The 24,641-nt window shown below is 53.0% G+C and overlaps 1 protein-coding gene across 3 annotated transcripts; it reads left to right on the top strand.

Annotated features, from left to right (window-relative positions):
- The first annotated feature begins 1,724 nt into the window (after positions 1–1,724).
- Positions 1,725–21,416, top strand: IRX5 (iroquois homeobox 5). Of its 3 annotated transcripts, XM_027619606.2 has the most exons (5): positions 1,725–1,973; positions 3,045–3,450; positions 3,605–4,384; positions 12,975–13,048; positions 21,301–21,410. In XM_027619606.2, exons 1-5 carry the CDS (start codon positions 1,725–1,727, stop codon positions 21,334–21,336), a joined length of 1,545 nt encoding a protein of 514 aa, XP_027475407.1. In that variant the 3' UTR covers positions 21,337–21,410. The 3 variants fall into 3 exon arrangements, with proteins under 3 accessions (XP_027475407.1, XP_027475408.1, XP_027475409.1); XM_027619607.2 differs by lacking the exon at positions 12,975–13,048 and having other exon boundaries at positions 21,301–21,416; XM_027619608.2 differs by lacking the exons at positions 12,975–13,048; positions 21,301–21,410 and having other exon boundaries at positions 3,605–5,009.
- The last annotated feature ends 3,225 nt before the right edge of the window (positions 21,417–24,641 follow it).

Below are 24,641 nucleotides of genomic sequence, written 5' to 3'. Positions count from 1 at the left end.
AGTGTGCGGGGACTGGAGCTCCGGAAATGAAGTGTATCTTGCTTGTCAAAGTCGTCGCGGGGAACTGTGTAGTTGTCCTTCGGCTTGCGTGTGACCCAATTTTATAAAAGATCACGCAGTCCCTGATAGACTGAGCTCCAGTGGAGTGCCCAACACTGTGCCAGCCCCTGTTTTGGTTCACCAGCGCCCCTGTCTGTCCCAGAGTTCGAGTGCGTCTGCCTTGTGGCGGCGCGCGGTGGAGAGACAGGCAGGGGGTCTGTTTTGTATTCTGTGTGGCCGTCGTGGGCAAGGGCTCTGCCTGTGACTCAGTTGTGTGTGTTTGCCTTGCCAGCGCCTCGCTGAACAAACAGTGGTTGGGTTGGGCAATGCCGAGTGTTTGCAAGGGAGCGTGGGCGGGTGCTAAAGTGCGAAGGGGAAGGGGACCCGCACCTTCCACCACCGCCACCCGCATGGCAGGAGCTGCGGATGGAGAGCCCCGAGGAAGAGGCGGCGAGGCACGGCGGGGGCGGGAGGGGGTGTAGTGGGGGTCCGGAGACCTACTCCGGTACAGCTGCTTCTTCGTATGGCAGCTCTTGCCCATTACCTCTCCTCTAGACGTAGTCCCGGGCCCCGCCCCTCCCTCGCCGTTTGGCGGGGAGTTAGTGGAAGGGAGGCCGGAGACGTGCAGACGTCCAAGGCCTGTCTCTCGCCCACCTGCTGCTGCTGGCGGAGAGGGACAGTCATCTCGGCCTCCCCGCGCCCCGGACGAGGGCATCTCTCCGTCTCTCCCAGGGACCTTCATTCCAGGTCTCCCAACTCGCTCTCCGGCTCCCTGGCTTGGGAGAGAAGCCAGGGGCGGGTCGGCGACGGTCCGCTTGGGACCCCAGCCTCTTGCGGAACAAGAAATCCGCTAACTCCGCGGTTTACTGCGGCAAGCACAGAGCAGAGCGTTCGCCGGCGCCCAGTCCCCCGCCTTGCTGCCTTTGTGCTTCGGGGCGACCGGACCCGCCACCAGGGCCCGCCTTGTGTCGGAACCGCCACTCCACCCCGACTTAGCAGGGAAGGAAAGTTGGAAGAGATCGGCGCGCCTGGGATGTGATTGTCATCCTGGGGCCGGCGCTCGAGAGTCTGAGAAAGAGAGAGAGAGGCAGAGAGACCCGGGAGAGGGGGTGGGTAGGGGGGAGAAAAAGAGGAGGGTGGAGAGGAGGGCCGCGGAGGAGAGGCGGGCGCGAGGGAGGGGCGAGGGGAGCGCCAGCGAGCGGGAGAGGGAGCCGCGGAGGAAGAGGGAGAGGGCGAGGCGCGCCTGGCGGCCGGGTTGGCTGCGGCCGCCCAGAGGTTCCTGCCAGTCCTCCCACCGACTACACCCCGGGAAGGAGGAGCTTCAGGCGCGCACAAGGCGTCAGAATCCTCAATTTCCAACTTAGCATCTTGGCAGGACCTTTGCGAAGCCAAAAGCAGAACCCCCCAGTGCAAAGAGCGAGGGGGGAAAAAGAGAAAGCAGCAAGGGAGGGGGGGGAACCCAGCCGGGGCAAGCAAGGCGCGCAGAGGAGAGGGCTCGGCAGTCGCAGCCGGAGGCGCGCGGGAAGCCAGCGAGGAGGCGCCGCGGGCCGGAGCCCGGGAGCCGGGGCCCGAGAAGCGGCAGCCGGGGGCAGCCGGAGGCCAGGTGCCCGCCCGCTCGCCCTCGCAGGGCGCCGCCCGGCTCGTTGGCGGCCGCGGCGCGGCGCGCCCCATGCCCGTGTGTGGCCATGTCCTACCCGCAGGGCTACTTGTACCAGCCGTCCGCCTCGCTGGCGCTCTACTCGTGCCCGGCGTACAGCACCAGCGTCATCTCGGGGCCCCGCACGGATGAGCTCGGCCGCTCGTCGTCGGGCTCCGCATTCTCGCCCTACGCCGGCTCCACCGCCTTCACGGCGCCCTCGCCGGGCTACAACTCGCACCTCCAGTACGGTGCCGACCCCGCGGCAGCCGCCGCCGCCGCCTTCTCTTCGTACGTGGTGAGTGAGCGGGAGCCGCGGCGGGCAAGGGCAGCTGGGGCCGCGCGGGACGGGCGGGGGCTGCGGAGGACACGGGCCTTGGCGCCACCGCGGACCGCCCCCGCCAAGCTTCGCGGCCCCTGCAAACTTGGGCGACTGTCTCGCTCGGCTTCGCCCGGGCCTCGGGCTCCGGAGTTGCTCGGAGAGCAGAGCCGCGTCCTGCTTGGGTCGCTGAGCTGGCGGAGAGGGTTTTTTGGGGAGAGGTCGCTGCAATTAAAGAGCAGCATTTGGTTCAAATGTGAGCTCCAGGCCGCCCTGCAAATTTTACTTTATTTTATTTTATTGGTTTTGCCATTCTGGAAAAGTAGTTCAAAAGAAATGGACCAGAAATCTGAGCAGAAGCGTGCTAAGTCTATGTAAATGTGTTTGGCCTCGCCTTTAATTAGTCCTCCAAAATGTTGCAAATCCGTAATCCTATCTTCGCAATCCGATTTGGAGGTATTAAATTTCTGAAAAGTCGGCCGAGCTGCGGTGCATCCGGGATTTTTCGGCCGGGTGCACTTTCTGGAAAAGCGCCGTGGCTTCGGTTTGGGGTAACATTTTTGGAGGGGTGGGAGTGCCCGGACAAGGCTTAGCTTTTCCTTTGCCGTTCTCTGTGGGGGGAAAAAATGCCTTGACTTCCCTTGCTCTCTCCCCTTGCGCCTAACGTGCGGCCACCCGGGCACGAAGTGCCGAGTCGCCGCCGCTGCCCAGGCCTCTGTCTAGGTGGAGGGCCTGGCGGAGGTGGCCGGATGTGCGCATGGGGGGCGGACTTGCCCCCGCAGACGGGGGCCCACAGGGTGCCGCTGAGGCCAGGACGGCTTCAAGCGCCCCGAAAGGACGGGAGGCAGGAGTTGGAGCCCCCGCTGCCTGCCGAGGAGGAGGTGGAGGAGGAGGAGTTGCCCCTGGGTCTGAGCCCGCCAGCCCTACCCCAGGGGAAGTCAGAGTTTGGGCCTCGCAGCTCGCGGACCCCTGGGCGCAGGGAAAGTGTGCTTCGGTCGTCTAGGTGGTACTGGGGACCACTCTCACCTTCTCTCCGCCTGTTCCTTGCAGGGCTCTCCCTACGATCATACACCGGGCATGGCAGGCTCCCTGGGGTATCACCCATACGCGGCGCCCCTGGGCTCGTACCCCTACGGGGACCCGGCGTACCGGAAGAACGCCACACGAGACGCCACCGCCACGCTCAAGGCCTGGCTCAACGAGCACCGCAAGAACCCCTACCCCACCAAGGGCGAGAAGATCATGCTGGCCATCATCACCAAGATGACCCTCACCCAGGTGTCCACCTGGTTCGCCAACGCGCGCCGGCGCCTCAAGAAGGAGAACAAGATGACGTGGACGCCGCGGAACCGCAGCGAGGACGAGGAGGAGGAGGAGAACATTGATCTGGAGAAGAACGACGAGGATGAGCCCCAGAAGCCGGAGGACAAGGGCGACTCCGAGGGCCCCGAAGCAGGTTGGTGGACGCGGTAAAGGGTGTGTTGGAGCGGGAGTAAGAAGGAAAAGGGGGGCCTGGAGGTTGGGGGCTAGAGTCTCTGCCTTTGCGGGCGGGGACCTGGGCCCCGCCGCGCGGCCTCCGCGCCCCTGATGGCCTGGGGTTTCGCCCGCAGGAGGAGCGGAGCAGAAGGCGGCTTTGGGCTGCGAACGGCTGCAGGGGCCGCCCACCCCCGCCGGCAAGGAGACAGAGGGCACCCTCAGCGACTCGGATTTTAAGGAGCAGCCATCCGAGGGCCGTCTGGACGCGCTGCCCGGGCCCCCCCGCGCCGGCGGGCCCTCCCCGGCTGGGCCAGCGGCAGCGCGTCTGGCTGAGGACCCGGCCCCTCACTATCCCTCGGGCGCGCCGGCTCCGGGCCCTCACCCAACCGCGGGAGAGCTGCCCCCCGGTCCCGGCGGGCCCTCGGTCATACACTCCCCGCCACCGCCGCCGCCGCAGGCGGTGCTCGCCAAGCCCAAACTGTGGTCTCTGGCAGAGATCGCCACCTCCTCGGACAAGGTCAAGGACGGGGGCGGCGGGAGCGAAGGCTCTCCATGCCCACCATGCCCCGGGCCGGTAGCGGGGCAAGCCCTAGGAGGCAGCCGCGCGTCGCCGGCCCCGGCGCCATCGCGCTCGCCCTCGGCGCAGTGTCCCTTTCCAGGCGGGACGGTGCTTTCCCGGCCTCTCTACTACACGGCGCCGTTCTATCCCGGCTACACGAACTATGGCTCCTTCGGACACCTTCACGGCCACCCAGGGCCAGGGCCAGGCCCCACAACCGGTCCGGGCTCGCATTTCAATGGATTAAACCAGACCGTGTTGAACCGAGCGGACGCTTTGGCTAAAGACCCGAAAATGTTGCGGAGCCAGTCTCAGCTAGACCTGTGCAAAGACTCTCCCTATGAATTGAAGAAAGGTATGTCCGACATTTAACGCGGGCTGCGTCGGTCCCGGACTTTCCTAATTTATTAAAAAACATGGCCTTGGCAGTTATTTTTCCATCAACAAGAGAGAGAAACAAAACTACCCCTCCTATTAAAAAGTTTATAGTTCATGGAGATGGATGACATGCACATGTAAACATCTCCCCACACAAAAATGTCTTAACCAACCGAAAAGAAAAATTAAAAAAGGATTTGTATTAAATCTTATTCTGTATATTTAATGTAGCATTTTTGTATTTAAATTGATAATTCAATATCTTTGAAGTAAATTATGAAATTAAGACACCTGTACAGGCATTTAATGTTTTTTTGTAATATAAATATATACATTTGTGTTTCCCCCGAAACTGTTTCATAGTTTAAAAATACAAGTTTAATTTAATTTTTTACACCTATTGATTTTTCTGGGTATGAGCTAAAGTATTATTGCAGAAAGGAAACAGGTTATACTCTTAGATTTAAAAAGTAAAAGAAACGGCAGCCGCCTTTGTAAAATGCAAAATATTTAATTAAAAGAGATTTTAACATAATCAGAGCCACTCATTACTTTTTAGAAGCCTCAATAAACTGTCCATCGCCTTGGACAAAAGGTGGAAACTGCAACTTTTTTTTTTTTTTTTTTTTTTTCGAAGTGGGGAATGAAAGGTTTCACAGAACCTCAGTGTGTCAGGGGGAAACCATAATTAGGCGGCAAGCCCCGGGGACCCTGGCCTAGCCGGGAACGCAGATTTGGATCACTGATGCGGGCTGCTTGGGGGAGATTGGACCCTGGAGGAAGGAGGAGAGAGACCCAAGTGTGTGCCCAGAAGGGAGAAGAGATGGCAAAGCCTGCTAAAGACACGCACCGCCCGAGCTCCATCGCTTAACCTAATTACTTCCAATCAGTGTCGTGTTTTATGCAAAGCAATCAGCTGGTGAACTTTGCTAATGAGTTCGATTTTATGCCGGATTTAGCCGTTATTACTATTTCAAAGGTGCTGTGGGCTAATGCGGGCGGGGAGCGTTAGGGGATGCCAAGGAGAGGGCTTTCCCAAGTCACTGTTTTCCCTCCCCCTTCAAAATTGGGCATTGATTTCTTCGTTGGATTTGATTAAATTAATAAATGTTCCAGCCGCGACAGTGCGGGTGGTAGGCGGCCCTGTAGATCAGATCCCCGCGCAGCAGCGAGGCTGGGGCCGCGGGACCGGCTAGGGGACGGTTCCCCCCTTTCACAGGTAGGTGTCACACTTGTCCTGAATTACAAGCCTGCACTTCGCAGAGTCGGAGATTGGAGAGAGTGGGCGGAAGTGGGGGAGGGAGCGCCACAGTCGCTTGGGGGCAGTGAGGGGGAGCCCCGAACCGACCGGAGGGCGCCCCCAGCCCCCGCTCCCTCACGGGCCCCTTTTTGGACAAGTGGCCTTCAGAAGTTCGAGGACATTTGCCTAGATAATGAGGCTGTTGTGGACTCGATCAGGCTTGTCGTCGCGTTAGCACTTTTCCTGTCTCGTTTGAGAGCCCAAGTAGCTACAAAAGTATGTTTGAGGCTTTATTTTTCTCGTTTTAACCCCGCATGTTTCATCTCAAAATGAAACATCAGGATGAGTCTCAATTCCAAATGAGGAAGAGACACCGCCCTGTGCCCGAGGTCCGCCAACACTGTCGGTGTTCGCGTCTCCATTTTGCGCCGGAGAGGTGGAACCGTGGATGTGTTTTACTTCGTGGGAAATTTTCGGTGGTCGGGGGGAGGGGAGGGTTTACAGCAAAAACATACTCCAGCGAGGGGAATTAATTTGCTCTATTAAACCCAAGCTTGAGTGTAGAGAGAATGTGTTTGCACATAACAACGGTTTAATTAGGCTAAATCAGAATGCACATATTTGCATTTCTATTCAAGATTACTTTAACCCTACTTGTTTTCTTAAACACACCTCAAACTTTCACCGGAGTTTTAACTTTTGCTATTTAAAAAAAAAAAAAAAAAACCTGCGGAGGGGCTCCATTCGCTTATTCGAATTTATAAACAAGTTTGCAAACTGCATTGTCCAGATGTTTTCGCGAACAGCAGTCGACTTAAGAGTTTCAATTAGTGAGAAAATTCATGCAGGGAAAATGGTTTCAAAGCTGGAAGTGTGAATGATTAAATATGCATGAGATGATCGTATTTTATTTTGTCCCTTTAATTATAAATGATTTTTTTAAACAATTGAATTCCAGAGATGACTTGCCCTACCACAACCCCCCACCCCCGCGCCCCGGCCCCCTCCACCCACCCCGCCGACAGCCTGGTTCACAATCAGCTTTTCCCCCCTGTTGAATATGCAGCCCCAGGAGTCACCTTCTCTTCTAAAAAAGTCAGAAGAATAGGCCAGTCCCCTTCTCTTAAGAGAGAGTTTAAGGACGACATCAACTCTGCGGGGTTTTGGAAGCGCTGGCCCTAAACCCTGCCCAACGATTTTAAAAAGAAAATTACAGGCCTCCTTGTGTTCCCGGGAATATGCAAATGACGCGGAGCGGGCCTCCCAAGTCTGAGCGCAGAGGCTCGGGGCTGAGAGCCGAATGCCCGCGGGGCTCCCTGGGAACGGGAACCGCGCACCCGGGAGCCCGCGGCGTTTCTCCCCAACGAGGGGCTGCTCGGGGAGCCTCCGCGCTAGGGAGCCAAACCACCAGGGGCCGGAAAGCTGGAGCCCGAGTCGCTGCCCCCCTGTCCGCATCCCTCCTGCCCTTGGCCTCCGCAGGGTCTACGGGTTTCTTTGCGTACTTCATCTTGAATACAAGCCTCCAATTAAGTTTGAGGTTTGCTCCTTGCAGAGCTGGGTTTCGTGGCCAGTGGTTTTTCTGGTGTCTAGAGACTTTCCAGTTTGAGGGAAGCCTGCCGGGCAGTTCGGGGTTCGGATATTTAGGAGATGTCTCCCGCGTTTAATCCTAGAAGTAGTTTCGTGTCTTAACGGTCCCAAGTGCCTCCTCGAGCCCCCGCTTGGCCGCGTCTTGGGCCATCTCGAAGGCACAGTGTCTTGGAGGCGCTGGGGGCAAACTTCCGGCGTGCAGTGGGGTCGTGGTTTGTTCGCAGGCTTGGACTGGGGCGCGGAAGTTGCGCGAGGCAGTGCCTAAGACACCTGGGTGCTGGGGCTGCGCGGGCGTTTGCCACCTGTGCTTGACTGCGATGGTTCCGGCCCCCTCGAGGAGCGTTTAGCTTGGCACTTAGGGACCAGGAGGGCCGAATCCCAGGCAGCAGGGGCAGCGGGATCACTGCGTGGGGTCCATGCAGTCACCCCCCTGAGGCAGCGCCAAATCGGGACGGACTGGGTCCCTTCCCTTACCTCTCCGTGCGTGTCCGAATCAGTTCATGGGACTTGGGGGTGAAGAGCCAACAGCCCAGTCAATCCCCGAGGGCGCACAAGCGGGCACTGAGGAGGAGCTACAGAAAGGGGACATTGCTGCTTCCCTCCCCGCTCCTCGGCTCAGGGTGCTAGGGCCCGAAATGCTCCCTGGCCTGGGTGCGGGGCCTGCATCGAGGCCTTCTGGTTTGCAAACCCTTCCGGGCCTCTCATTTTGCTAGAGGTGCGCTGCTCTTGGAGCCTGGAAGGTTGCGGGGAGGGTCGTACGTGCAGTTTCAGAACTGGCCGTGCCTCCCAGCCCACCTGTCCCCCACGACTACCTGACAACTCGGGCAGAGGCAAGGAATAGCGCTTTGCAAAGCGCCCAAAGTGAAAGGAATGTGATTGCGCTCCCAAGAGAGAGCGGAACGCGGATGCAGTTTAGGAGGGGCGCCGCCTACTGGTCCCCGGGCGCCACGCGATTCGCAGAGAGGAGGAGTTTAGGCAAGACCTGGCTCTGTCCCCCACCCCCAGCGGGGTCTTAGCTCTGAACCCCAAGCGGGTCACTGAAACTGCCCAGCTACCGCACTCGCTGCGGCTCGGGTCCCACGACTCAGCATTGGAGATTTGGAGAGCAGGGCTCGCTCCTAGAACAGTTTTAACCCTACCGATTCCCGCCACGGTCTGGGCACAGTCTCAGAAACCAGGCTGCAGGCAATTGAGAAATATGCCCACGGTTGAAACAGTGTGCGGGTGGGGGGCCGCAGCCGTGCGTAGCCGCTGCGCTTCAGGTGCGCGCTTCCGCTTCTGCTGGCCTTTCCGGGCCAGGGTTCTGGAACCCGCAGAGTTTTGTTTCATCGGCGGGTGGGCCTATCCGGGGTCTACCACGCAGCCGCACCCCCCAAAACCGTTTCTGTCTTTTGGCCTATGCGTTGGACCTCCATAGAAAAAGGAAAAACAAAACTACCTTCGCATTCTTAAAACCCTCCTATTTCGAAAGCATCTTAATGAGGTCGGCGCAGCAAAGCAAGAGGTGCACACATGGGAGTCCCCTTCACCCTTCCAGAAGTGCTAACCGGTAGCATCAACTGGTCTCCCCCCAGTGCAGAGATCTTGGGGGAAAGCGGAGGCGCATCCTCGGCCTGGCTCTTGGAAGCTCTTTCCACTCGGCCACCGAATAGGAAAGTCGGACCTGCCTGAGACCTTGCCACCTGCCCTCCTTCCAAACTGGCCCCAACTGCAGGACTGTCCCTAGACCCACTCCACGGGTCTGCCTCGGTGACCTGGCCAGAGTTGGTCTCCTTTTCGTTTTCGTTTAAATGCGACTTGGGTCCAGGGCACAAGACGGGACCCAGGTTGTGGCCTAACGGAGGATCGCCTTTGGGGCGGGGATGCAGCTCTGGCTGCACACCCTGCCCAGGCCGGCCCTTCCGGGGCCTTGCGGGATCTCTGGCCTCCTGTCGGCCATAGGCCCCAGCTCTGAGTCCCCAAGGCGACCCTCCTGGCTGCGCTCGTTTCCGGCGCCCGGACGAGCCCCGCGCGCTCAGACGCCACTTTTTCCCAATGAAATCTGCTTTTATTTGCTCCGAGCAAACCCCGGGCTCTCAGCGCTCCCGCCTGATGGATGCAAATGTAAATGTGCACTTATTTAATTGGATCAGGCCCCAAGATAAAAGAGATAAACGGCTCCCCGTTTGCTAACTTATTTTCCGAGGCATGCAGCGCCGCGGAGGGGAAGCTAATGAAGGAGCTGTGCGTCGCTCGGCGCTCCAGTTCTCCACGGTCATAGTGCTCTGGCCGGTAGGTTCGGCTCGGCCTGCGGCTCCTCGCCGACCTCCTTGGCATGGCCCCTGCCCGCCGGGTACAGTGCCCGGGGACCTTCTGTGCTCCAGGACCAGAAACTGAGAAGGCATGGCGCGGGCTTCGCGTTTGCAAATATCCCACTCCTCGCCACAATTTTCTCTGGCTCTTTCCCCTCTCTTCTCTTACCCAGCTCCCCATGCTGGAGTCCAACCGGCCTGGCCCATTGGAGAGAAAATCCTTTCTTGCTCTCCTCCCCAGGAGTCATCTTTCACCCCAGGTGGCGGTCTCAGAGAGAAAGACTCCAGGGCCACGGAGAAGGCTAGGCGCGCTCCACCCCCACCCCCGCCATCAGGGTCCCGTGGAGCCGCCCTTTAGACATAAGGACCCCCTTCTCTGTTCCCAGATGGCTCTCTTTTGGAGCCTGGGATTTCTTTCAGAATCGTCAGGACGCCGTGGCTTACCCCCCCCTCCCCCCCGCGCCAACGTGCGCCTGCAATATACGCAGCCCTTTAGTAATTTCAAGGGGTCACGGAACCACGACATCTAGGCGTTAGGAGGAGAAAGGTCCGCTTGGCTCTTCCTTCCCCGGGGCTGGAGTTCAGAACTTCAGCACTAGCGCGTCCTCCTCCACATCCTCAGTTAGTTCCCCAAGTTGGGCCTGGGACTCATCCACCCCGCCTCCCACCCCGCGCCGCCCAATTTTTCTTCTGTTCAGAAGGGCTGGGGAGGAGGTCGGGGTGGGGGAGGACAGGAGGCCGGACACAACAGCCTGCGGTGCATGGTGGTAAAGGAGCTGGGGAAAGGGGCGCCCTAGTCGGAGATCCTCTCCAGGGAGCCCCCCGGAGGCTAGGCTGGGCGGGACCGGGAGGGACCGAGAGGGCTGGAGCGGGGGAGGCTGGCCAGGGCTGGGCCGGGTGAGGTCCGGGCTAGGCTGGGCGGCCTGGCCGCGCCCCATCCCCAACGCGCTGATGGATTGGCTTGTCAGGAGAGCTCTGTGCGCGGAGCCCATCAGAAAGCACTTACCTCGCTATACTGAAATTACTGTCTTTTCAGGGGCTAATTTGTGTAACTCCCATGGAGGGGCTTGGAGGGGGTTTGATGAGGCATAAAATGATGATTAATGAATTTATTGGCCGCTGCTCATCAAACAAGGGCTGGAGAGCTCCCGTCCTCACTGGCGGCCTGACGGCGGCGCTCAGCACAGCTGGGGTACGGCCTAGAGGGCGGGGGGTGCTCAGCGCTGCAAGGGTTTCCCCTAGCGCCTGGCCCTGGGCGCTTTCCTTGACTTTAGCTGCTTTCTGCTGGCCAACCCTGCATTCAGGGCGACTCCAGACGTGCTACCATCGCCCCCCTGCGGGCGGGCTGCTCAGGCCTGGGGCGGGGGTGGGGGGGGTGGGGCGGTGGAGAGACTGGACTCCCGCGGCTGCAGGCCCAGAGCGGGCAGCAGCCTCTCCAGCCTCAGCCCTGTAATAGCTGGGACGAGTGTGACCAGGGAACCCCAGGCAGCCCGAGGATGGAGACGAGGGCTCTTGTCCAGAGACGTTATGGCTTCCTGCTTGGGTGCTTGGGCCTTGGTGGCTAAGTCCTATCATCTGTAAAATGAGGTTTGTACCACCCCTGGTTTTGCCAGAATTCTAGTGAGTGGCACACAGTTGTCCTTCAGTATAGTTACTGGGGCCACGCTCTTTTAAGACTACTTCATGAGAGACAGTAGCCAAGGCCTGGGAATAAGGGGAGTGTAGGAGACTGAGACTTTGAGTTCTGTCTTGGGGAGGATCCTTTCGAGAATGGCTGATGTTCCTTAGCAGTCCCCCCTCCTCCCACCTTCTTCCACCACACTGTACTCCCTGGGGCTTGAAAGGCGGGGGCGGGAGGACACTGGGTGCCTAGGAAGGCAGTTAGACAGAGGAGTGACCTGATGATCAGAGCTGAGCTTCGGGAAGCTGGCTGGACCTGCTCTGGGGTACACTCGGTTTCAGATCAGTCCTCTGGGTGGTTCTGAGCTCCTCCCACTCACAACCTATCCTTTGTCTGCAGGGTCCTGTCTTTTGGAATCTGTCCACAAGGGCCTTTTAGCTTCCTCTGGTCTCCATCAAGAAGTTGCAGCCCATGAACTTGTAAATTCGGCTGAGATTCTTTATCTCCACTGCCTACCTTGTTTCCCCCACGTTGCCCCACCTTGATCTCCCAAGAGCCTGCTCTACCTTTGACTCCCCAGGACATCCTGTCCTGCTGAAATAGTGCCAGAAAGACCTTGGCATTGACCCCCCCCCCCCCCCCCCCCCGCCAGTGGAATGCTTAGATTAGCCTCTGGATTAGTGCAGTTCTGCTTAACCTGTTCTGTTCCCTTCCTCCAATATATACTAATTGAGCACCTAAAATATCCCGGATGAGCCATTCCAGGTGTGATTTTGCAGCGGTGAACAAAACAAAGCTTGCCCTTGTAGACCTTCTACTGTGGAGGGGGAGACAGAAAGTGAACAGATGAGTGTGATGATGGCATCTCACAATGTCCGGGTGATGAGTATTGGCAGAAAAATTAAGTAGGGTGAGGACGTGGAAGGAAGTGTGCTCTTTTAGCCAGGGCAGTCTGGGAAGCAACCCTTAGGAGGGGGCACTTGAGCAGATACCTGAAAGAAGTTGGAGAGTAGGCCATGAAGATATTGGAGGGAGCAATTTCTGGGCAGAAGGAACAGCAAGTGCAAAGATCCTGAGGTAGGAACAGATTTGAGCAACAGCAAAGGGACCTTTGTGGGAGGTGATGAGGCCAAGGCAAAGCCAGGTTCAGGTTATGGGGCCTTTATTGGTCCTGGTGAGATCTTTGGGTTTAATGATGAGAGAGAGAAAAGAAGAGAGGGATGGTCTGGGCGGGGGGGGGGGGGTTGAGTGACAGGATTTAATTTATGTCTTCAAGGCATCCCCAGGTGTGAGGAGTTGAGGCTCTGGGTGGGCAAGACAGAAGCAGGGCCCAGTTAGGAGGCTGATGGGAGAATCCAGGGGGAGGTAATGCTGGACCTTGGACCGTGGTGGTCACCAGAGAAGTGGTGGTTGCTCCTAGTGATCAGGTTTAGGCTATATTTTGAAAGTAGAGTCAACAAGCTTTGCTGATAGATTGAATGTACGGGCGTGTGCGGAGGGGAGTTCTGGATGCCTCCAAGGATTTGGGCACTAGGGGCTTGAGAGATGCCATTTGTTGAGATGTCAAATATAAGAGAGGAACGGGGATTTTGTTTTATTATTTATTTTATTTTATTTTTTTAGAGGGAGAAAGTAAGACACTATTTGACCTGACCTCCATGCCCTTTGGCCCAAAAGAGCTGCTCCCATGGACATGCTGGGCCTCCAGTGACAAACCCTAAAATGAACACACTGTGTTCCCTCCTGAAACCAGACATCTCAGAGCTCCCTGACCACCACATCTGCCCTTTTATTTCTTTTTTTTTTCTTTTTCTTTTTTTTTAATCAGTGGAGCCACTGAGTCCAGAAAGTGAAAATGACTCGCCCAAGCTCACACAGTGCAGAACCGAGCCGGAAATCCAGGTCAGCTAACTCCTCCGCTGTGGTCTGCCTGGGCCTCACCCAAGCTACATTCTCTGGGATATCTGTATTTTAACAGAGAACTGGAAACAAAATGCCTTAACGGAGAGGAATGAATTTATAATGGTGGAATCTCAGACACGGTGACAGGCTGTCAAGGGAGATATTTTTAGGCTCGGCCGGGAAATATCTTAGCCCTCTTCCAACGCTGCTGGAGAACGGCTGCCTCTTCACGACTCCGTGTGTGAAGTACAGATGAGGGGAGAGCTAGGAATGTGCTGTCTCTCCCAGACACTCAACAGCAAGGAGGGACTGAGCCTGCTGCCCCTGCCAAGGAGGGCTTTCTTCCGTAAATCATTGCTATCTGAAAAGATTTGCTCATTTCTCCTGTTGGAAGTGACGGTCCACCTGCTTGCCATTATCCGACATAATGCAAACAAAAATCAATGTTCCTTTACCCCGAGGTTCACAGAGCAACTCCTATCAAACAAAGATTTGAGTAGGGGGCAAGGTCCTGAATCATGGATCTTTCATGTATTTATTTTTGAATTCCTTCCTTCCCCCTTCCCTCGCCCCTCCCTCCCTCCATCCCACCCCATTCCTTCCTTCCTTCCTTCCTTCCTTCCTTCCTTCCTTCCTTCCTTCCTTCCTTCCTTCCTTTCTTTCCCTCCCTCCGCCCCTTCCTCCCTCCCTCCCTCCCTCCGCCCCTTCCTCCCCCCCCTTCCTTCTCTTCCTTATGTCTCAGCTTGACTGTTTTGTTTTTTTTTCCTCAAGTCTTTTCTTGACTTCTTGTGTTGGATATATGGTCGTCAGCTTGGGCATTTTTTCTGTAAAACTATCAGTGGCTTTGTCCCCAAGGGAACCCACAGGCCCTTAGGAACAGCGTCTTGACATCTTTCAAGCAGAGTGAGACATCTGTTAGCCCTAGATTCCAAATACCCTCACAGTTCCAGAGCATCCCAGACACCTTCCCAGCTAACTTGGTTTGACATCAGACTTACCACACAGTTGTCATTTCTGAGACTTCTTTTTTTTTTTTTTTTTTAGATCCAAACCACAGGGTTTTGGTTTTTTTCTTCTTTTTTTTTCTTTCTTTTTGTTTGTTAGTTTTGTTTGCCCTCTATTTGTATCAAGCATCTAAATCCAAACCCTGTGGTAATAGGTGGCTCTAACGCGCAAAGATGTTCATTGGCCGTTGAGGACCGATTTTCCTGGATCACATAAAAGCGTGGATTAGTGGCAACTTGGAGAAAAGGGCTCATTTAGAATAAACACCACCTCTTTGCTCTCTTGAAGAGTGTGGTAGAAAAATCACTAGCCTGGTTTATTTTGGTTGGTGGGGTTGTTTTTTCTCTCCAGACTTTTTTTTTCTCTCACTTTCTTTTTCCTTTTTAATTTTCCCTTTTGTTCTGGCAAACACCTGCCAGGTCCTATACCATGCAGGAGGAATGTCTGAGAAGGTTCCATAGGACTTGAGTCTGTAAGGAATGAGCCCTTACTTTGCGCAGCGCTCCTCAAAACCCTCAGGGCTCCCACCCTCCACAGCCCTGTCCCAGCCTCCAACGATTGCAACTATTATTTCCATAATAACTTCCTTCGAGTTTTGGAGTTTTGTCACCACCTACTTATTTTGAAAGGAATATTTATACTGCTGCCGTAACTGAAAAACAAGTACCACCTGCCATTGACACAAAACAATGATAGAAAGCAAATTCGTGAAACGAGGTTCTTGGTGCCCTGGGCGAGCAGCATCTCTCAGAGTCTCTGGTTGGTCCCAGAGCCCCCCACCCCCACCCCATTCCTCTGCTTTGCAGGCTGCCTTCAAAGTTACATGGGCCACATGAGCTTCCTTTCGCCCAACCTAATACCACCTCATGTGGCCCCGGAGATGGGCTTACCACACTTTGGAAAATGGTAACTGTTCATTTTCTAGATATGGGAACAGAGGCCCTGACTTGTTCAATGTGCTCAAGATCACAAAGCTGTTTGGTGACAGAGCCAGGGATGGCTGCCTCCCCATCCCCAGCCTGCTTCCCCCGTGCTCCTTTCTTAATAAATCCCTTGCACAGTAATCCTCGTCTCCACGTCCGCTTTGGAGAAGGCAGGACCAAAGTGGGGGGGGATCTCTGCAAAGCTGCTGGGCTGTTGGTCCTTCGGTCCCCCTAGATCTGCAAGGCCGGAGCCCTTTTTTTCTTGTCTGTTGGTCACTCTTTGGGGGTAAATGGCCAAGACCAACTACCCAATGTGCCTTTTCACACCACAAAAGACTCTGGTCCTTCTTTCCTTCTTTAGGGAAAGGAGAGGGGGCTGGGGCCTCCAGCTCTGAACAAAGTTGTGGGGAGGGTGGTGGACTTGAGGGGGTGGCCCCTGCCCCCCATGTCCTCTTTCTCCAGCTGCTCATAAGTACCAAGTTTCCATGCCATTCCCCTCTTTCCCGAAGCCACCCACGGTGACGCATGGCAACCTTGTTTACTGTGAATAAGTGGGAGACCGTTGGGGCCCCGGCTGTAATGTCACATGAGGTCAACACTCCCCACATCTCGCCTCTTCCCCCTCTTTTCTCCCTGAGTGAGGACCTTCTGCCCAGCTTGCTCACCTGGTGGGCCCTCCCCTCGGTGGAAGAACTTCAAAAACAGGCCGCCACCTCTCTTTCCTCACATAGCCTCACTCCCTAGGTCCCGGAGACCCTTCCAGGGGATCCCATTCAACGGCCTCCTCTCTGCTGCTTTGGTCTGAGCCTTTGGCATCTGTCACATGGACTATCACACATCCTCCTGACCATCTCCCTGCCCCAGTCACCTTCGTAATACCAACACAGAGTCCAAAGCCTGACGGGGCCAGAGGATTCAATACATGTTAGTGGAAATGCAAACAAATGAATGGATCCCGAGCCAATGCACCGGTCTGTATTGTCCCACAGAAATATGAATTTTGAAACAGTTCTGGGGTCAGACCAAAGTGAGTTCAAACCCGCATGGCACTCTGTTATCCGGAGTATATTTGTGAACCAGATTTAGCGACTGAGAAATCTACACAGAGAGGCCCAGGAGCTGTGGGGATTGAACAGGTGGACCCGAGGGCCAGTCTGCCTGGCTTCCGTTCCCATCTGGGCGGTTTGCGGGCTGTGCAATCCAGGGAGATTTCCTTAACCTCTCTGAAATTCAGTGTCCTCATCTATAAAACAGGGATAACAGTCGTACTTACCTCAGAGGTGAGGATTAAATGAGATAATGTGAGCAAAGCTCACCAGAGCACGTGGTTGACGCTCCAGAAATGTACGCTTTTCCTAATATTACTCCATCCATACAGTTTCGTTTGGTCGAAACCGACTTCACCTGAGAATTTCTAAAATTGCGTGGTGTGTTTTTCCCTCGTCTTAACTACTTCACATCTTTTTGCTGACCAGCAATGGTTAAGATGTCTAGAGTTAAGGGGAAAAAAAAGCTTATTTTAAGAATCACTCCTTGGAACATTATTTCATTACTTAAACTTTCTGCTGACTCATCTATTCCTTGGTGACTGAGTCTTTACCAATAACTTTAATTACATCAATCACTCATTCCAAAAACTGCTGAATAATGAGAAACTCCTAGAGGTGACACTGTGGACTTCTGTCACACAAGCAGGGGCCTGTGGAAAGGGAACTGGTTTTTCTTCCCATTTCTTTCTTTCTTCCTCCCTTCCTCCCTCCCTCCCTCCCTCTCTCTCTCTCTCTTTTCTTTCTTTCTTTCTTTCTTTCTTTCTTTCTTTCTTTCTTTCTTTCTTTCTTTCTTTCTTTCTTTCTTTCTTTCTTCTTTTTCTTTCTTTTTCTTTTCTTTTCTTTCTTTCTTTCTTTCTTTCTTTCTTTCTTTCTTTCTTTCTTTCTTTCTTTCTTTCTTTCTTTCCTTCCTTCCTTCCTTCCTTCCTTCCTTCCTTCCTTCCTTCCTTCCTTCCTTCTTCTTCCCCTCCTTTTTTTAATAGCAATCAGTACTTCAAAGAGAGAACGCATGTTTAGCTTTCACGATTTACTGTCTGCCCACCTATCCCTCCATCCATTTATAGTTAGCAATCTCCACAGCGGGGAGAATGACAATTCATAACTTCTTGAGTCGAATCGAGTGGAATTTGTTTTATCTTCTGACATTTTTTTTAAGTCCAACGGCCCACCTGCCTCCACCTCGTGGCAGGCGGGGAGGAGGGGGGAGGACTGTAAAATACATAATATTTGAGAAGCCCAACCCCCATTCTTTTGCTAAGAGCTGCTAGTCACATGGTTCAAGGGTGAACGTATTACTTAAACAATTATTTGGTTATCAACAGTAACGGCTACCTTACTGAACGACTAGTATATGCCCGTTATTAGACGAAAGTTTTTACGTATGTGATCTCAGGAGAACCTCATCGAACCTCTGGAGTGGGCACTCTCAGTATCCCCCACTTTACAGATGAAGAAACCAAGGCACTGGAGGATTTACTTGCCCGAGTCGGTGCCGGAAATGAGCCCCTAGGAATGTCTGACCCTTTATTTTCTGGGACTCGATGGAACGAGGAAGGAGTTGTTGGCTGCTCTTTGCTGTTTTAGGCAGTAGCTAAAAAAGCTGGCTCTTTGCGGCTCCCTTCTGTGAGTAGAATAAGGTACCTGCTCATTGCTAAACTGGAAAGGTTATCTGATGCTGCCAGGAAGCAGTGACGCTTACTTGGGTGAGAGTAGTAGGGTGCCAGTGGGGGGCTTCCCTCAGAATCCTGCCCCAGAGTGTGTTCTCTTCCTTTCTCGCCTCCTCGGCACACTTTGTCCTCTCCCTCTTGGACTGTGATGCCTAATAGGTCTATCTCCAGGCTTTCCCCCACATCTTTTCATCTACATATGAGAGTACTCACCAGGAGACGGTAGCCAAGGGAGCTACAGAAGGTTGTAGAGCAGGAGAGTGACAAAATCAAAGCTGCACTTCAAAAATATTCAAAGTCTCCATTCCTCTCTGTCATTCGAGGCTCTTCATCAGTCTGACCCCTCTCTCTTATGTGGCTCCGTCTCCCAAGACCCCTCATGGGTAACCTGTACCGTGGTCCCACTGGCTAAACACTCACTGCCCGAGCCCTCTTTCCCAGGCTGGATTCTTTGGCTCAGAACGATCCATGCCAGGCAGCTGCCTAAATCCACTCCTGCTTCAGAGATTGAGCTCAAGAACTTCTGGGAGCTTCCAGGCTTTCTCAGTGGCTCCAGCCCATATTGCTTTCTCTCTCTGCGGGGCAGCTGGGGAACAAGAAGCAGCAGAGAGCACGGGCTCTGGGGTCAGAGTAAGCTGGGTTTGCATCCCACCCCTGCCGCGTACTAGCTGTATGACCTTGGGCAAGTTTCTTAACCTCTCGGAGGCTGAGTTCCCCACAGTCAAGTCATGATAATGATATCTGTGTCCTGGAAGTCTGGTTGGGATGAGTGTGAGCCTGCCTGTGGGGTGCTTTAAGAAGTCATTCGTTTTAGCACTGCCTACAAGACTGGTGTGTTCATTGATCACATACTGAGTGCCTGTATGTTAGGACAGAAACAAGATGATTCCAGAAAGCACACTCTTCCGTGAGCTTTGAACTGGCTTTTCGTCTTTGCACGTATGTTTCCATAAACACGGAGACGTGGTTCTAAACTCTCCTGGTCTGTTGGTCTTAAGCCAGTCCTGTACTGTTTGTCTTACTGTGACTTTGTGGTATGTCTTGAAATTTGGCAGGGCGGTCCTTACTCTTGATTTTTCTTTTTTGAAACTATTTATTTGACTTAGCTCTTTGAGGGCATTGGTTCTTCAATGCACGTTTTAAGATGACCTTCTCAAGTGTTTAAATCACTTATCTTTGCACCCTTGTCATCAATACTGTTCCAGGCATAGAGGCTTAGCTTCAGGGTTATGGGGTGAGAGCACCCAAGTGATTTTCTGGGAATACAGGTTAAGGAAGTAATAAAGTGCACACCAGAGTTCTATCAGGATCTGTATCAGGCTCCTCGGTGGTCTGTCCTGGGGCAAAGCTGAGGGCTCAGGTGTCTTATCTTACGTGGAGGGAGGAGAAAAGGCCCATGGTGGCTCTGAGGCACAGTTCGGAGCTGGCTGCCTGAGGGCTTAGGAAGTCCAGTGTACCCACATCCAGGGAGGGAGGTTTTATCACTTTGATTAGGGTTCCCTTAATGCCCCTGGCCCAGTCTTGAGACCTGAGTCTAGAGCACAGAGTGACAAAGCGTGTAGGCTTTGGAGTCAGGCTGCCTGGGTTCCCGTCCTCCATGTTTCCCTCCCTCCTGCCCACCTCAGGAAAGGGCAACACCATCTAGAAACCACGAGTCAGGGGGCGCCTGGGTGGCACAGTCATTTGAGCATCTGATCCTTGATTTCAACTTAGGTCTCGATCTCATGGTTCATGGGATTGAGCCCCGCGTGCACTGCCTGCTAAGTGGGGAGTCGGCTTAAAGATTCTCTCCCTCTGTCCCTCCCCCTGCTCTCTCTCTCTCTAATAAGTGAATAAATCTTAAAAAAAAAAAAAAGAAAGAAAGAAACCTACGGGTCACTTCTAAGCTTTTCCCAGCTTCTCTCAATTGTCACCTCCAGTCACCAAATCTGGACTCAGATTTGGTGGATTCCATATCTCCGATTTTTCCCTTGAGGCTCTACTTCCCTTCATTCCGGCCACCATCACTGTGATCCAGGCCACTGATCACTGTCAACTCTCGCCTCCTTGATGGCCTCCCAGCTCTAGTCCTGCTCCGGCAGTTAGTTGATTTTCCCCACTGAAGATAGACTGCATATGTAACGATGTAATTTCCTGCCTAAAATATTTAATGGCTCTTTACGGGCCTCATACAAGACCCAAACTCCTCAGGATGATGCTCCTTCAGATCCTGTGCTCTAAACCTATAAAACTGTTTTCCATTGCTATGTCCCATTTGGCCTCTAGGCCTTTGCGCATGCTGTTCCCTCTGCCTGGCCTGCCCCCATTCGCACTCTGTCCCCCACCCTCTACAGTCAATACCTATGTGGTAAAAGGTCCGTGCTTGAAGCTCCCTCCTCCCTCAGTATTCTGTCTCTCTCTGTGCTGAAGGCATATAGTAAAGGATAAGCAAAATTTACTAGTTGCATGATCTTGGGTATGCAATTCACTTCTGAGTTTCAGTCTGTCCATCTGTAAAAGGAACACAGTCATATGGATGAGTCCATTGCAGGTGGACACCTTAGTTGTGTTTTGTTTTGTTTTTAATTTTTTTAAAGTAAACTCCATCCACGATGTGAGGCTGGAACTCATGACCCCGAGATCAAGAGCCACGTGCCCTACTGACTGAGCCAGCCAGGCCACCCACCCCTGGGTGGACACTTTAAAAGCCAGTGTATGATTCATTGTCTCACAGGACTCTGGGGAGGAGTGAGGGAGATCATTGCAGGCAAATTCATAGACCAGTGGAGGAATAAACAGAGGCATAAGGGCCAGCTGTAGCCTTAAAGAATTTTCAGTGAGATCAGACTCATACCACCAGAGCCGACAGCTCCTTGAGAGTCATCTCCTTCCTTTTTTCTTGAAAGAACCTCAACTTTGTTTGGGGTGGCAGTGTGCCCACTCTTAGGGAATATGCCCTTTATGTCTAGGCCATTCATGATAATTTCATTTCCCTTTGCCAGATGCTTACTTTCCCAGCATCTCTTGCAGCTAGATGTCCATGTGACCAATTCTGGCCAATGAGACATGAGGAGAAAGCTAATCTTTCCGAATTTCAATTTCTTGTAAAATGAGGAGGTGGGATCAAAGAGCAGTGATGTTTAATGCCCCTGCTTGCTTGCTTGCTTGCTTGCTTGCTTTCTTAAAGCAGAGGACCTCCCGTTTTGGTTCCAAACAGATTTTTCCTTGGAATCCTAATCTATACAGCAAACAAAGTACAATTACTTTAATTGAAAGGAAGATTAAAGATCTGCTATTGGATTTGAGGGTTTGTCAGTTCATAAATTCCCTTCTAAGTAGTTTCACCTTCAACACAACCACAGAGTCCCAACTAGTATAAATCCTTTCCAGATCCTGAATCCTGGAAACTCTGAGAGGCAGATATAAAGATTGGTCACAGAGCGTCCCGTTTTTCTCCTGGGCTTGTGGTAGGATTGTACTTCTCCAGTCGTTCCGAGTGAGGCACGGCCTAGGACGTCCTTTGCCAATGAAACGTGAGGAGAAGTGATATGCGTCACTTCCGGGTGGGATTCTTTAAAAGTCAGTGCATGATTTACCTCTCTCTCTCTTTCCTTCCCATCATGATGTTCCAGATGGTGGAGGCTCCATCAGCCTGGGTCCCAGACTGAGGACAATGTGGAGCAGAGAGCCCTGCTGACCCTCGATGGATCTGTACCGTGAGCAAGAAATAAACCTTTGTTGATTCAAGCCATTGAGATGTTGCCTCGTTTGTTAGAGCAACTTCCGTTAGCCCATCCCAAATAATATACGCAGAATTATTCTCCTCCTCCTGCTCTCTCTTCTTCCCCTGCCTTCTCCCTCCCTCTTTCTCTCTCTCTCTCTTCTGCTGCCCTGCTCTGCCCAGCACTCTTACGTAACTCTATTTCTTAACTTATCTTCTGTCAACAGCCTTTAAAGTTTTTCATGATTGTTCATCTACTGCCTTCCCAGTGATATCCAAGTGGACATTGGCAGGAGATAACTAGCCTGCCCCAACAAAGCCGTGCTCCTGGCATCAATACCAGTGCCAATCAATTACAGCAGTCAGCTAGGCACTCTCCCTAGCGCTCCAACCTCCCCAGCGGGCCAACCTCTTAATCATATTATTGGACTCCCAAGGCTCCGAATCAAACCTTCTCCGGTCATTATATTATGAAAACGGACAAGACCCTGAAGTTTGTGCTGTGGTCTTCATCACGTAAGGCTCTTGCCAAGATTTAAAAACTCAATGACTAAAAAAAATCCTATACGTTGGCTTTCATCGTTAATAAGCAATTTCTAGAGCGGATCAGTTAATTGAGCCAATGCACGAGATTCTGCAGCTGGGGAGGACGTTTGGCAAATGCCTCAGTTCTTTGGGAAGCAGAAAAGTAGGAGTCAAACATTCCTGCAGCTTGAGAGTGATTATCATCATTACCCTCTATGATGCTGGGATAGCTCAGGAGTCTCAGAGGTACCTGCTGACGGGGGCCGGATGGGCAATGTCAATGCGTGGTGGGGACCATAGGATACTCTGTGGTGATGTCTCTTCCACATTCGGCTCCAGCTGAGAGTCACCGTACAAGAATATAGGTCCAGCGTTGCTAGCTCTTTCAGTGTTTTTCCCCCTCGCCCCCCTCCGGGAAAGTTGAAATCCATATAAATTGTCAACGTCATCACATTTTTCCTAAAATTCTATTCTATCCAAACTCAGTGGGCAAATCGCAGGTAGAATGTTTGATGGTATATAACACAGTCATCCCTTCCCCTTCCCATTCTGCCTGATCTCCATTTTACAGATGAGGAAACTGAGGCTCAGAGAGGTCAAGTGATTCACCCCAAAGGACACAGCCAGAATCTGAAGCTCAAGCCTATACCTCCGGACTCCAACTCAACCAGATCCCAGGGGTCGCCTGACAGCGCAAGTACGTGGCAGAGAGGCTAACTGTCCACCAAAGACTCATGCTCCCATTTCCCTAGTATAGGTTTGCCAGTGGGTGGCAGTGAGAAGCCAGAACTACAGTTCCCTGCCTGGCTTCTAGGTGAAGTCACTTGACTAGTTCTTGTCAATGGAATCTGATAGGAAGTGCTACCTCTGGGCACTCTTTCTGAAGAAGTGGGTGGGCCTTCCCCACCCTCCCTTACTCCCTCCACAGCCTGTTGCAGATGAACACAACCACCACCTTGGAAACCATGCTTGAAAATCAAAGAACCTCAAGACAATGAATCTGTGGATTCCTAAATCATCTTTTGGAGGAAAGCCACCTCTAATCAGGAGCATCCATTTTGGACTCGACATCAGGAATCAATAAACCTCTCTTGTATTTGAGCCATTATACACTTTTGGTTTTATTAGTTGCCATGACTAGCGTGACCCTCACTACACCAAAATGAATGGATTTTTAAAAAATCTATCCTTTTCTTCTTTCTTTATTGGCGGGAGGAGTTTATGATGGACAGGGTCATCCTCTTGAATCCAATGGGTCCTGGGTGAGAAAATGACTCAGATGGAGTTTGGGTTCTCGGGGTGAGGGTGTAGCGGCCCCAAGGGTCACTGCATCTTGCCCACCTCCCCCACCCCAACCTGGCTTTGAAGAGGGACTTGTTCATATTTCAGCTGGAGGTGAACATATTATCACTGAACCCTCCTGGAGAAAGACGAAAGACAAAACAAGCATTTGGCCTGTCTGGGCCACACACCCTCAACCTAGATAGGAGTCAACATGTTTGGGAACATCAAAGACAGTGTGTGATATCTTAAGCATAAGGAGATTAACATTTACAAAGGTTTGCCCCTCGGCCTGTTCCCAGGAATCCAGCAGACAGAGCCAGAAGGGACAATTAACATTACCCATCTGCATTGGGGTCTTCTGGCATTTTGTATTAGAGGGTTTTTTGTTTTGGTTTTGGTTTTTTCGTTGTGTTTTTTTTTGTTTGTTTTGTTTTGTTTTTGAGCTTTCTCCTGGATTGGGTATGAAGGAGGTGAAGTCCAGTGTCCTCTTTAAGCAAGAACCCTCTGCACCTTTAGGGAGTTGCTAGAACAGTCCAGGAAATGACAGCACGGGTATGAAGATCCAGGGGACGGGGGCGGATTTCTGCCCCCATAAGTACCAAGCCTGAGAGAGAGCAAGCGAGAGAGTCTTTGCCCATCTTCGTATAGTCAGAAACAGTCCGTGCCTCCGAAGCCAGCCAGCCAGTACAAAACAGGGCTGAGACAGTGTGCAGGAATGGAGGGGGGTGGGGGTGAGGCACTGGTTCATCTCTTTGAAGCAAGAGGCCAAGAATATCTCAACACACTCCAAGTACCAGCAACAGTAGGCAATGGATGGGGACCAAAATCCCTTACAGCTGTTGGAAACCATACCCTATTCAGAGATAATTGGCAATTAGTTGAACAACTCCTGTTGAAAACACTCCTCCTCCCCACCCTCAAAGACAGCTGTGTTCAAAAAGGGGCGGGGAGAGAGTTCTCCAGAAATGTGGAAACCTAATCTTCAAGTCAATAAAACAAAACAGGGCCCTGGGAGTAAATGAGTGAGAGGGTTTAAAACTATGGGAGGTAGTGGAACATCTTTTGGAAATCCAGTGCTCTCCTCCTCTCTCGAAGGGTAACAGGGTGGGCAGGGACACAGACGCCGGGGGCCGAAAGGCGTGGGTCAGAGCAGCTGTTCTGCCACTGGCCACCTGGGTGAACTTGGCACATTTCTTAAACACTCTGAGCCTCAGTTTGCTCAGCTGCAAAATGGGGATGACAGTAATTACGCCGGGGAGATTAAATGAGACAGTGCATGGGGCCCGGCACATAATAAGTGCTCCGAAGCCAGGGGTCTCAGGCGTACACGCTTATTGGGGTCCAGGTTCCTTAGCCTGGTGTTCAAGGCCCTCTACGATTTGTCTCCCACCTACGCTTCAGAAGTCTTCCCCGTTTTCACGTTCCCTGTTGACTAGCAACCAA

Source organism: Zalophus californianus, chromosome 17, assembly GCF_009762305.2.
Source record: "Zalophus californianus isolate mZalCal1 chromosome 17, mZalCal1.pri.v2, whole genome shotgun sequence".
Lineage (NCBI taxonomy): Eukaryota > Metazoa > Chordata > Mammalia > Carnivora > Otariidae > Zalophus > Zalophus californianus.
This window is presented reverse-complemented; position numbering and strand designations above follow the sequence as displayed.